A 14,193-nucleotide genomic window follows, 5' to 3' on the forward strand; every position below is an offset into this window, starting at 1 on the left:
TAACCTTTAAAATAAGCATTGTTATAGAATAACATTCCCCAAAGTCACACACACACTCACACACTGTCTTTTGCTAACACACACACACACACATTATTGTCCTTTGGGGGGGATGGTAATATCACAACAGTTCTAACATCTCTGTGCGCACGCGCACACTCGCTCGGTGTTGACCTTTCTCTCCCATCAGTGTGAAAACATCCTCTCTTAAATCAATTCACAGACTGCAGCCCCTACGCTGTGTGAAAGGCTAGAAGACACGCACGGAATGCTAAGAGCTCCTCTCACACCCCACACAGACTCCACTTTCCAACACATCCACACTCATACACACACACACACACACACACAGATCTCCACAGCAACATTTTATTGATAAATATGAAAAACAACTTTTTAATTTATTTTTGTGTGCTTCATGACACGCAAAGATACACAATTTAATGAGTCTGGCACAGGGGATCACATGTGGATGCACTGAACACAGGGAGCGATGTAATCAGAGAAAGCTTGTAGGAGTGAGAGAGGATAGAAAGAGACAGCATGAAAAAAGAGAGAGAGAAAGAGAGAGGGAGAGAAAGAGAGAGAGAGGGCATCTGCATTAGGTCCGTGGTGGGCGAGAACAGTGCTGGTTTAATATTTGAGTGGGAATCAATGATGGCCGACAGTGCCTCCGAGGATCTTCCACAGACACCATTCATTACTGCCTCCCTTCACCAGCAGAACTGGCTCATCTCTTTAATTAGCTCCCTAATAAAGTCCTCTTAAAAACGCACACAATTAACGGCTACATGCCACAGCATTCCCCACACACACCTCCAGCTTACTGCTCTTCTGGGGGTCAGCATTGCTGTCTTGTCTGTGTGTCTGTGTCTGTGTGTGTGTGTGTGTTGGCTTCAGATAAAATTGGAGTGTCTGTTCTGCATACTGAATCCATAGACAGGCAATAGGGATCCAGAGAGAGATAGATATAGTGTGTGTGAGTGTGTGTGTGTGTGTGTGTGTGTGTGTGTGTGTGTGTGTGTGTGTGTGGTGTGTGTGTGCTTATGTGCAGGTAAAATCTGGACACTGAAAGAATTTCTGTTAAGAGTAGTCAGAAAGAAAAACAAGCATGATTTTGTGTGTGTGTGTGTGTGTGTGTGTGTGTGTGTGTGTGTGTGTGTGTGTTTGTAGCCCACATAACAGAAGTCGGCACATATCAGAAGCATAATTTAGTGTGGACCTTTGGAAGGGAGAAAGATAGGATTTTTGAATGTGAGCCTGGAGTTGGACACATGGCATGAGGAGAATGCGAGAATTTTCTGCTTGACCGCTGAAACATTAATCCCCCCCCCCCCCCCCCCCCCCCCCCCCCCCCCCCCCCCCCCCCCCCTTTCCTCTCTCTCTTCCTCTGATCTGCCTGAGTAGGAAAAGCATGTATGGACGAGGGCAGGAACAACAAAAGCTGGAATGTTTGGAGAGAGTTTGGCTTGGCCCCCACTGCCTGGAACCACTAACACCCTCACACTACCAATAAAGACTAGGGCCGGACACAAGCATACCATCATCATCATCATCATCATCATAATTATCATCATCATCATCTGAGACATAAAAAGAATGACAGAAAACTGTCAAATAAATAACACTGCTTTCTTCAGAGCGACACAGCGATGAGCGGTGTTTGTGTGTCGCTCCGTAAAATAGAAAAAAAGGCTACACATGCTTAGTTCCTCCAGACTGATGGCTCTCAGAAGGATTCTATTGAAACAAGTGAGATTATGTGTGAAGTCTTAAAACAACAGGAGGCTAATGGAACGCAATTATGATAAGAAACAAACATAGAAAAGACATACAGTACAAACTTACAAATGTTACACACACACACACACACACACACACACACACACACACACACACACACACACACACACACTCATATTTATCATACACACACACAAAGACACTCTCCAATGCTTTCTCTGTTTCTTTACACACACACATACCCACACACACAATTTCTCACCCTCATACTAAGCGAGACATGAGGATGAGGGGTTGTAGTACAAGTGAGAGGATCTGCAGAGCTAAAAAGAGTCCCAGAGCTGTGTGTGTGTGTGTCTTTTTTCCCCCAGGATGCCTCTGTCTCATCGCGGGGGTCGGTCGTGGCACACGCAGTCACAACGCTCGTCGTGAACCAGGTGGATCTCCTCGAGAACCCAGCGTGCTCGAGAGCGCTTCCTGAAGTAACCTGGACTGGGGGAGAACTTCAGCACCTGAGGGAAGGAAAGACAGAAACAGACAGATGAAGAGAAGAAGAAAGTATATAAGTTGGCAGGAGTGAATGTATGGTGAAACAGTGAAGTAATGAAGTGAAGAAATGAGAGAGAGAGAGAGAGAGAGAGAGGAGAGAGAGAGAGAGAGAGAGAGAGAGAGAGAGAGAGAGAGAGAGAGAACAGAGAGGGAACTTCTGTGAGAACAAAGCTGAGAAAAGATCCGATTGGCCAACTCCAGCGTGTCCTGTACACCTGCCATGTGAATTTGTTCACTCGATGCTCTGGAGTGTTTGGTTTGGACTCGCTGCTCCCAACATAAAAGCAATGTTTTCTCAGGAGTGCGTGTGTGTATGCACTGATGGGGGGGGCATGTTGCATTAGGAGTGTGTGTGTGTGTGTGTGTGTGTGTGTGTGTGTGTGTGTATGTGTGTGTGTGTGTGTGTGTGTTGGGGGGTGTTGACAGTAGCCCGAGGCTCCAGACTCTGCGAGTGGCGGGTGTCAGATGCCTTTCGAAGAAAACTGGAGCGCTGTCAAGAGCCTATTGAACCCTGCCAACCGTCTCCCACGGAGATTTATAGATCCTGCTGCGGTCGGACGCACCCCCGACTCACCCGTCTCTCCGGAACCCTGGGCTCGGGCGCCGCGCTCCGACTGATGGACGTCGACCGTCCCGTTCGTTTACACGCCGGCCAGGAGAGTTTACACTGAGAGGCCTCGGACGAGAATGTGACGCGAGGACAGCGTGAGGTGACGGGGTGAAAGCATAGGCAAGGGGAGCGCAGAGCCAGCACAGCCGCGCTAACCGCAGATGCTAACGCTGGAAACAAAGACGATTTATTAGTGTTCCGGCAACCGACAGTCCGGTAGTTACCATTTGTGTGGAGATGTTTTTTGTTATTATACCCTCAGAGGAGTAACTCAAGCTTAAGAATGTAGACTTTCCAACGGCTTTAATGGGCCGATTAGCTATGGTTGCAGGGTTTCACTAAGGCTCCCGGGAGTGATTAATTGTTTTTTTGGGGAGGCGATCCACAGGACAGCCCTTGATCAGCCCTTTTGAACTATCCTCAGGAGGGCTGCTGTTTGCCGTATCATTATGTCTAAATGGCATGCCCTGCCTAGGCCATCCAATCCCAGATCCGCATGGAGACATGACAAAAATGTGAAGGAGAAATGCTTTCAACCTTGACCTTGTGGAGAGGTGAGGAGAGGAAAACAATATTAGTCAGACATGGGAAGAGAGGAGAGGAGCACTCTATCGGTGTAATCTTAGTCCCTCAGCACTCATCACTTACAGGGGGGAGAGGGAAAGACGGCCAAGGCATGCATACACACACACACACACACACACACACACACACACACACACACACACACTCTTTGGAGATTTTTACCTAACTGTTTACTCTGAGCTCAACTCATCGGAAACACTAACGATCCATTCCTCACGGGTGATGTCACTGACCGACAGTAGCCGAGGGTCACGTCTCACCTCGCCTCAACAACTACGGCCCAGCACCAGCCCCAAATTATGAAAGAGAGAGATGAAGGCAAAAGTGAAGGACCAAGAAGAGAGGAGAGAGAGAGAGAGAGAGAGAGAGTTCTTTCCTGGCTGCAGTGGAATGCTGAGATAGTGTGGTGGTCGTGGCTGTGTGGATGTGGTTGTGGATGTGGATGTGGCAGTGTCGGGTCAGCCGGGGGATTTGGGCCGGTGTTTGAGGCGCGGGGAACATGAAGGGCTTTTTGTGTGCGCCGCCCCGATAAGAGAGCGAGAGAGAGAGAGAGAGAGAGAGAGAGAGCGCGGGAGGGGCGGAGGAGCGCCACCACCGCATTCCCAGACGCCGCAGGAACAAAGAGCCCCGCGTCGGAACTAAACAAACACACAGAGCCGAAGAGAAGAGAGAGAGGGAGAGAGAGAGATGGAGGAGGGAAAGAGAGAGGGAGGGAGAGAGGAGAAGAAAAAAAAGAACAGACAGGCCCAGGCCCAGCTCTCTCAAGTACAGCATCAAAGGGAGACGCTGACTCTTCATCTCTTCACCCTCGTCATCGTCATCATCATGAGCAGCAGCAGCACCATGACACAGCAGAGGAATGTACAGCACCAAGACCGGAGGGGGCGAGGAAAGAGGGACCTAATGCACTCCACTTAAAACACTTCCTGTCTTTATATTACATGAACTTACTCTGTACACAGCAGTTTCTCCTTGGACTTCCCAACCCTCCCACCCACCCTCTCTTCTCTCTCTCTCTCTCCCTCTCTCCCTCCCTCCTCTCTTCTCTCTCTCTCTCTCGCTCTCAGATGAAGTGTGGTCAAAGTACTTCAGAGGGCCGCAGCTATCCATACACTCCGATGAGGCCAAGCGCTTCGTGTATATACTTCCTTTAATCACAGCTGGGCCATTTTTCAGTGAGGCTCCTGGAGAGGTCTATTCCCTGACCTCCCGTAAGTCATCAACTGGTCCAGCCATGAGGCCAGTCCCCCCCCCCCCCCCCCACACACACACTCACCAAGCGCTCGATCAGCCATGCACCCCTACCTAACCCGTCACAGCCCCTGGTCTCTGGGACTACAGTGCTGGGCTCTGTGCTGTGCTGCACACATTTGCAGGCATATGGCACTGAGTGAGTGTGCAGCAATGGAGGCCTAGAGAGAGAGTGAGAGTGGAGGAGAATCTGTGTGTGTGGTGTGTGTGTGTGTGAGAAATTGAGAGGAGGAGAGACCACAGTCTGTGTTTGTGTGTGTGTGTGTGTGTGTGTGTTTATGTGTGTGTGTGTGTGTGTGTGTGTGTGTTTATGTGTGTGTGTGTGTGTGTGTGTGTGTGTGTGTGTGTGTGTGAGTGAGTGAGAGAGAGAGAGAGGAGAGAGAGAGAGAGAGAGAGAGAGAGAGAGTGTGTGAGCAGAAGGAGCAGCCATGCGTTTGGGCCAAACGGATGGAAACAATGGAGCGGTTCATATATAAACAACATACTGTACTCTCCTCACTCTCTCTCTCTCTCTCTCGCTCTTTCTCCCTCACTCTCTCTCTCTCTCTCTCTCTTTCTCTCTCCCTCCCTCTCTCATTCTCATGAAGTGCTGTCAGTAAGGCTTTATTATAATGTCAAACACACAGGGCTTTCAGACGGCTGGACTAAAGAGTGAGCCATATGGAAGTGGTTTAGTGACATGCGATCCAGACGGCTGCAAATCAACCCTCTCCCCTCTCCTGGTTCCAGGCTCCGCTGTGCCAGCCTGCACACACTGACTCAAGAAGCAGGTGACACAGAGGAACCGACGGCTGCTTGAAGTGTGCAGCAAAGAGAATATGAAAAGTCCCTTGTAGCTATACTAGTTTCTATAGCGTATGATATGGTAAGGTACAGTATGGTATGCACGGTATGGTATGGTATGGTATGGTATGTATGGTATGGTATGGTACAGTATGGTATGGTACAGTATGGTATGGTACGGTACGGTATGGTATGGTATGGTATGTATGGTATGGTATGCTATGGTATGGTATGTATGGGATGGTATGTATGGGATGGTATGCTATGGTATGGTATGGTATGTATGGTATGGTATGGTATGGTATGTATGGTATGGTATGGTATGGTATGTATGGTATGGTATGGTATGGTATGGTATGTATGGTATGGTATGTATGGTATGGTATGTATGGTATGGTATGGTATGGTATGTATGGTATGGTATGGTATGGTATGGTATGTATGGTATGGTATGGTATGGTATGGTATGTATGGTATGGTATGTATGGGATGGTATGTATGGTATGGTATGTATGGTATGGTATGGTATGGTATGTATGGTATGGTATGGTATGGTATGTATGGTATGGTATGGTATGTATGGTATGGTATGTATGGGATGGTATGCTATGGGATGGTATGTATGGTATGGTATGTATGGTATGGTATGTATGGGATGGTATGTATGGTATGGTATGTATGGTATGTATGGGATGGTATGTATGGGATGGTATGTATGGTATGGTATGTATGGTATGTATGGGATGGTATGTATGGGATGGTATGTATGGGATGGTATGTATGGGATGGTATGCTATGGTATGGTATGTATGGGATGGTATGTATGGGATGGTATGTATGGTATGGTATGGTATGGTATGGTATGTATGGTATGGTATGTATGGGATGGTATGCTATGGGATGGTATGTATGGTATGGTATGGTATGGTATGGTATGGTATGGTATGTATGGTATGGTATGGTATGGTATGGTATGTATGGTATGGTATGTATGGTATGGTATGTATGGTATGGTATGGTATGTATGGCAAAGTCCTTTTAGGCCAGTCCCTCCACTCGGCGGTCATATTGCAGCGCTTTTGGGTACTCATCGGGCATCCTATTCCTATTCTATTCCTATTCGGCAGAAATGTGCGTGCGCAAGGCTTCACGACACCAGCGTGCTCCAGCGGCGAGTTCACAACACATGATCGGCACGATGTCTGCACAACACAGCACATAATTGGCTCAACGTAGTCACATCACACAACATGATTGGCTCAATGTATACACATGTCGACGTTTTGGCGAGGAAGGGGTGGGATATGTGTAGACAACGGCCATATTGGCGTTACAAACGAACCCCATGCATTTCTATGGAGGATTTTTTGAGTGCTGTGTCTCCTCATTAGAAAGTCTCTGTGTATGGTATGGTATGGTATGAGGTAAGATATCATGGGTTCCTAAAGGAACATGGGAGCAGTGGTCATTCTAATAGAAACAAGTGGTGATGGGCAGCTAGGTCAAGGCCTCTGCAGGCCACAGTCATTGTTCTCATTATGAAGCTGATACGGCTCAAAAACTTTGCCAGACTTAAAAAAACAAACATTCTAAGCAACCATTAGCATAGTGAAGGAGTATAGCATCTCAGTGGTGTTCTTCTAATATCATATCACCAGAGCTGCCAACCCTCATGCATTCGATTGGTGTAAGAGCGTGGAGAGCCAATCAAATGAATGAATCTCACTCTCAATGTGTGAGTTGGCAGCTCTGTATCACACACAATGATACAATAGTTGTGTGTGTGGTCAGTTGGATATACCCCCCCCCCCCCCCCCCCCCCCGGTGGCAGCGTACCTCGTGCAGCTTGCTGGATGTCTTGCCGGCGGTGCAGGTGCAGGAGTTCCAGTTGTCGGTGCCGCAGGCGCAGTTGCCCCCGCAGCGCTGGACCAGCAGGCACCGCGGGAAGAAGACGGCGCTGGTGGCCTTCAGCTCCTCCCGCAGGTTCACCGAGAAGTTCCGCGGCGTGCAGCTGTAGCGCTTCACGTCCTCGTGCAGACGGTCCAGGTCAACTGTGGAGGGGTCAACACAGATAGAGAGAAAGAGAGGGGGGGGGGGACAGAAGTAAAAAGAAAGTTAAATGGAAAGTTAACAAAGTAACAAATGACAGATAAGAATTAGAGGGAATGAAAAGGGAGGAAGTGAGAGATAGAGAGAGAGAGAGAGAGAGAAAAAAGGTAAAAAAAAGAACAACTAACAGAAAAGATTTATAGAGAATTGAGAAGGGAGGAGAGCAGAGATGGGAGGAGGTGAGGGAATGTGGTGGAAGGAAACAGAGGGAGTGGAGAGAGGACTGAGGAGAGGTAGAGGATGGAGGGAGAGCCCGGAGGAGAACAAAGGCTGCGAAGTTTAGCTTTACCTCTTCAAAAACAGCAGCAGTGGATTTAGTGGTGCTGTGTCAAGCACTTAATTATGGCTAAATGAAACACACCAGACTGCTTTTAAAGAGGAAACTAGATCTGCACAGCTCTGTCTGGAGGTGATGCAGTGGCGGGAAGCGTACGGTTCACACATAAATCTTCATATGTGTTTCCCCTTGCACTGATAATGCATTTCTGCATTTCAGAGTATTTCTCTGTGTTCGTATATTTGTGTGTGTGTATGTGTGAGAGAGAGAGAGAGAGAGAGAGAGTGTGTGTGTGTGTGTGTGTGTGTGTGTTGGACATTTAGTCAAGCCCTTAGTAGGGCATTAGGGCACAGCACATACCAACTGGATTAACTTTTATATGCTGTGTTTGGACTACATGTGTGTCAACGTGTGTGTGTGTGTGTGTGTGTGTGTGTGTGTGTGTGTGTGTGTGTGTGTGTGTGTGTGTGTGTGTGTGTGTGTGTGTGTGTGTGTGATCTAGAGTCAGCAGGGCCAACTGAGGCCAGTGAGGTAGAGAAGTGGAGCAGTGCAGGGAAGTCAGGGCTCATGGCCCTAATATCCTTTTGGCTCCACCACAAATATAACACTCCCTTTAGCCTATGTGTCCACCACACACACACACACACACACACACACACACACACACACACACACACAGCACAGCACAGCACAGCACAGCACTGCACTGCATAGCACTGTGGTCTGTCTGCCTGTCTGTCCTCAGGCCAAATGTACCCTGTAGCTCCCCAACACTCCCCATGCACCTCTGCAGGTTTAATTGAGCATTCCAGCACTCTGATCAGACAGAGGGAATACACTCAGCTCAGGGGAAGTGGGTGCAGGGATGTGGATGTGGATGTGTATGTGTGTGTGTGTGTGTGTGTGTGTGTGTGTGTGTGTGTGTGTGTGTGTGTGTGTGTGTTTTATTGTGTCAGGCGCTCATGAAGGAATGGGGGTAATCTCTTGCAGGAGCGGTGATGCGGAACACAAATATTAATATCAGCGGCGAGAGATTCTCGAGATCTGTGTGCCTGTCACCTCCCCAGGGCAAGTCTGTGTGTGTGTGTGTTTTGGGGCTTGTATGTGGAACACACTGGAGACCATACATACATGAGTGGGGGCTTTACTGTATGTTATAGTATTTGTTGTTGACATACTGGGGAGGGTGTGTGTGTGTGTGTGTGTGTGTGTGTGTGTGTGTGTGTGTGTGTGTGTGTGTGTATGTATGTGTCTGTGCGTATGTACATCTCTGTGTGTGTGTGTGTGTGTGTGTGTGTGTGTGTGTGTGTGTGTGTGTGTGTGTGTGTGTGTGTGGTCTCCTCCCAGGTTCTGATGAGCGCTCAGGTAAGTGCTGACTACAGAGGGATTTCTGCCTGACTGGCCACACTGAATTTCCAATTAGGGCCTGAGGTCCAGAGAGTATTAAAGACCTGTGGCAGACCCCATCCCCCATAGCCCAGCCTCCATCTCTCTCTCACACACACACACACACACACACACACACACACACAGATTTACATACATGTGCAAACATATACACATACAAAACACACATTCATCCACATCTTTGCATGAGAAGGAATGCAATGCATACACTTATAGATGTAAATGCATGAATGAATATGATAAAACTGTCCCATGGAGAAAAAACAATCAAGAAAATCTGATTAAATGAGTTATAGAATATAAATATTGTACATTAAACAGGCCCATGCACACACACACACACACACACACAAACAGTCAGACATTCGCACACGCGCACACACACACACAATATTGACTCAAGCCTGGGCTAGCAGGGGTGTTTAATATCCACTCTGCTGAGGTTTCACCATGATCCATGGAGTACTGAGGTTAGTGTGTGTGTGTGTGTGTGTGTGTGTGTGTGTGTGTGTGTGTGTGTGTGTGTGTGTGTGTGTGTGTCATCTTAGGGGAGTGGGCCAGTGTGCTGGTGTTTTGGTTCTCTGGTGGGAGGAATCAAAGGGGTCGTCCTCTGACAAATGAAGAGCTCTGCTGCATGTACGTATGTATGTGGGGGAGGCCGGGATGGGAGGGGGAGGGGGGGTGACGAGCCAGGACACTTTACAGAAGCAGCTCCACATGAACACAACACACACACACACACACACACAAAACCACACACAGACACATATGCACACACCATTGTGAATAATTCACTCCACCCACAGGTGACCTTGCTGGCTTAGCAGACTTGGTTGCATACTGTACATGGCCAGCACAAAGCACACACACACTTACATACACACACACAGACACACACACACAAACAGTCACACATGCACACACAAAAAACCATGAGCAAGAAAGATACACTGTTAAGCATGAAAAACTCCTGAAGGACATGTTTTAGATAAAGGAGTTTTTTTCGCACCCTCATTGAAGGTAAAAGCTAAAGCTGACTTCAGAGCAGTGGAGACGGCAGGCTATCAGTCTGAGCTGCTGTGTTCTTTTTGCTTGCTCTGACTGAAAATAATCGGTCACAAAGTCTGTGTGTAGGTGTGCGTGTGTGCATGACCTGCAATCATTTTTATTCATTCTTGTGTATTTCTCATGAAATGTCAGTCTCTTGCTCAGAGGTTCTAAGGTTTGAAGTAAGGCATTGTGTTTGGCTGGAGGGTGCGTGCGAGTGCGGATAGTACGCTCCTCGGGCTCGTGTCAGTGAGTCAGTGGGATCCAACAGGCTTGAGGTGCATTCGAATTTGCAAACATAGGCGAACGTTTGCGAACAGTCACAAACAGTTTGAGGAAGTAGTTCTCCACAAACATGATGGGAGTTGGACGAGTTAAGGAGGCAGTTCTCCACAAACATGTCGATGGTAAAGGCTATAGGCCTGTATTGGCTGTTGAAGTGTGCTGATTTGTGTGTGTGTGTGTGTGTGTGTGTGTGTGTGTGTGTGTGTGTGTGTATGTATATGTATATTTACAATTTTGTGTGTGTGTGTGTGTGTGTGTGTGTGTGTGTGTGTGTATGTATATGTATATTTACAATTTTGTGTGTGTGTGTGTGTGTGTGTGTGTGTGTGTGTGTGTGTGTGTGTGTGTGTGTGTGTGTGTGTGTGTGTGTGTGTGTGCACTCACCCTTGCCTTTGCGGTCGTGGTGGTAGGCGCGGGGCCTGTACTGGCTGCTGGTGTCATGGTACAGGCTGTCCATGTCTTCCTGCCACGACTCCGGGTTTAGGTGCCTCAGCATGTCCTCCACCGTGCTGAAGGAGGCGATGGCCTTGTCCAGCTCCGCCATGCTCAGAGGACGCTCCGTCACCGGCGAGACGTACGTCAATGGAGCCTACAGCACACAGAGGTCAAAGGTCACAAGGTCGCAAGGGATACCAGGCTGAGCGGGAGGCTAGTGATGGTGTCGTGTTTTGGAAATCTTTGTGAGCAGGAGAGGGGGATAGAGAGGGAGGAAGAATAGAAAGATGAAGAACAGATAGGTGTGAAAGAGGAGATATGGTAAATTGGAGGTTAATGTATGACTGGACGCTGCAATGTCCAGTTGTGATAACTCCCGTTAATAGTATTCGACACAAAGTGTAAGCAGACTCGCTGGCCCTGAGTATATTTTTGTTATCAGGCCCTGGGTACTACATAGCTGCTGATGTTTAGTTAGGTCAGCCACATTTAGGTAGGCTACCCACAGAGTAAAGAGGTCAACCACAGTGTGCAGATGTAATCAGATAGCATTTCCTTTAGCCCCATTATCCTTAAGGTTTACCACAGTGAAAATAGGCCACTAAGTGTAGTGCAAAACAACCTGTGTTGTTTTTAGCCCAGATTTAGGTTATACTCCCAGCATTAAAATGAAAATAATATGAGACCTCGGTTGAATTGACAAACACAGATGTTTCGCGTCTTACTAGAACACAGGGTTGAGGGCACACAGAACTATGGGAAGATGGAGGAAGCAAGATGAAGGCTGACGGGAGATAAGGCTAATGGAACACGGATCTGCTCCAGTCCTGATACCTCAGCTCAGTGCAAAATTAGCCCAAACACAACATTTAATGGCATTGGTTTACATCTACTAACACATTACAGGACAAGGAGGGATGGTGTCTGCTGACATTTAGTGACATTTAGCACATTCTGAAAAGAACAAAAGAACTATGGGTGAAGGCTGAGCCTGCTTAGCCTGTTGGGGAGTGAATTCTTTTCGTGGCTCCTTCTAGAATTCTACGCAAATAATCTATAGTTTCAGTGTTCTTTATACAGTGTATGGGGAAAATATCTGAGGGTAGGCTAATTAATGCATCATAGTGCGGAACTCAAAGTTTGCAAATGTTCAATTCACATATTTGCGACTGTACTCCTCAACAGGTTAGGAAAGATATAGGCTGGATGAAGAGTTTAGATGAAGCAGAGATAGTGAAATGATGCGCTGAATGTGGTCAGTATGGACAAATATTGTTAGTTTCAGGTTTAGCTTAATGCTTCAGTTCCTGCAGCAATATTTCACCTACATATATATGTGCTACTAGACACAGGACAGGCAGTCTTTCCCAGAAGCTCAGACTCACAGGAACCTCATACTGTACACAGAAACATACTACATGTGCAGAAAACACATATGTTTCTGTTTCTTCACAAGTGTCCTAAAAAAACATGTGTGCAGAAATACATGCACATGCATGCACTTTTCACCCATACAGACATAGCTCCTCGTTTGTTGCACGATCACAGAAACACATTGTGACAGTGTGTGTGTGTGTGTGTGTGTGTGTGTGTGTGTGTGTGTGTGTGTGTGTGTGTGTGTGTGTGTGTGTGTGTGTGTGTGTGTGTGTGTGTGTGTGTGTAATAATGCATTTGTGCATACAACCCTGCCTTGGTGTGAAGTGCATCAATGCTGATACATTATCAGCAGGTCAGTTAGATGACTCCAGTATCAAATATCAAAATCACATTGATAATAGTCCTCAACAGAGGCTGTAACATGCCTGGGTCCTTTGGAGCTGCTGATGTTAGTGAATTACACTTAGGCAAGTTACCTTTAGCCTGTTTTAGAGTAGACTTGTATTGAAATACCAACGTTTCACAGGCCTTAATATAGCTTATTCAGTCTAATACCAAAATAAGAATAACACAAATGTCTCTCTCTAAAGGCTCATTAGGCTCAGAACATGATCTTGCATTTATGAACAAGACAGCCAAAGATACTCTCTACTTTATTCATCCAAAAGCATGCATCTCTTATTGACCCAGATTTCAGAGGTAACATTTACTGTAGGTGTGAGGGAATGCCAATTTCATGCGACATTGTTACTTTCTTATCCAAAACATGAATTGATATTATTCTTTTATGTCATATATAAATTCCTCTCGCAACCAAACACTTCAGAGCTCTAACAGTGGAGTAGGAAGCTCAGGGATGTAATAAAACTTGCCGATAACATTTTGTTCCAAAACAAAGAGCAAATGTTGAAAGCTAAGACTGCGTTTGAATATCGCTGAAGGCAAGGAACTGTATTATGAAATAATATAATGTGGTCAAAGTCTTTATAGCTGATTGCTCAGTAGTACTTGCAGCAAACCTTCATTTTAGCTGTAGTTTTATGATTTGCAAGACAGTTGAAACACACAGACAGCATATTTGTGGGCTAATTTCCATAAACCCCTTAGTCAGACAAAGCACATGAGAACAAACCCAAATAGATGCTGAGCTGTGGAAAGCACGCACGGCATACTGAAACACACAGTTTTGCTCAACATGGTTGACCAAATTCAATAACCAGAATCACAATGGGATGGCAACCTCTCCCAGCAGCATCCTCCTCAGGATATGAGCATGCGCATGCTGTATGCAGACAGAGTCCAGTTTTACCCAGAAACCCCAGCATGTAATCCCGCCACTCCAGAGGTTAATGGTTTTAACCTCAATCTTCATTAACCTCTGCTGCTTAGATTGCAGGGCTGGTCAGCTGTTTCTTTCTCTCTCTCTCTCTCTCTCTCTCTCTCTCTCTCTCTCCATCCCTCTCTTTTTCTCCTGCTCATCTGTCTCCTCTGTCTCTTCAACAGACAGAGCCCCGCCGTCTGCTCTGCACCCCCCTCCACACACACACACACACACACACACACACACACACAATCCTGGGCAGACAGACAATGCTACAATCAGCATGCAGCTCATAACTCACACTCCCCACGCCAGCAGCGCAGCGCACACAAACAGTCATCCGCAGACACAAATTGTTATGATTGCAGGCTTCGCCGCGCCGAGAGACCGGGGTGATTTCCTTGTGTAAATATT

General features: G+C 47.0%; 1 protein-coding gene across 3 annotated transcripts in view; it reads right to left on the reverse strand.

The window, feature by feature from the left end:
- Positions 1-1,364: 1,364 nt before the first annotated feature.
- The window catches only part of pdgfd (platelet derived growth factor d), a 55,066-nt gene continuing 42,237 nt past the window's right edge, over positions 1,365-14,193 (reverse strand). For 2 of the 3 annotated variants that reach the window (XM_042064542.1, XM_042064540.1), the window contains exons 5-7: positions 11,031-11,235; positions 7,358-7,572; positions 1,365-2,255 (exon numbers count right to left, since the gene is read on the reverse strand). In XM_042064542.1, the coding sequence (XP_041920476.1) occupies positions 2,127-2,255; positions 7,358-7,572; positions 11,031-11,235 (549 nt within the window). In that variant the 3' untranslated portion in view covers positions 1,365-2,126. The remainder of the gene's footprint in view (positions 2,256-7,357; positions 7,573-11,030; positions 11,236-14,193) is intronic. The other variant, XM_042064541.1, reaches the window with a different exon arrangement.

Source organism: Alosa sapidissima, chromosome 15 (genome assembly GCF_018492685.1).
Source record: "Alosa sapidissima isolate fAloSap1 chromosome 15, fAloSap1.pri, whole genome shotgun sequence".
Classification (NCBI taxonomy): domain Eukaryota; kingdom Metazoa; phylum Chordata; class Actinopteri; order Clupeiformes; family Clupeidae; genus Alosa; species Alosa sapidissima.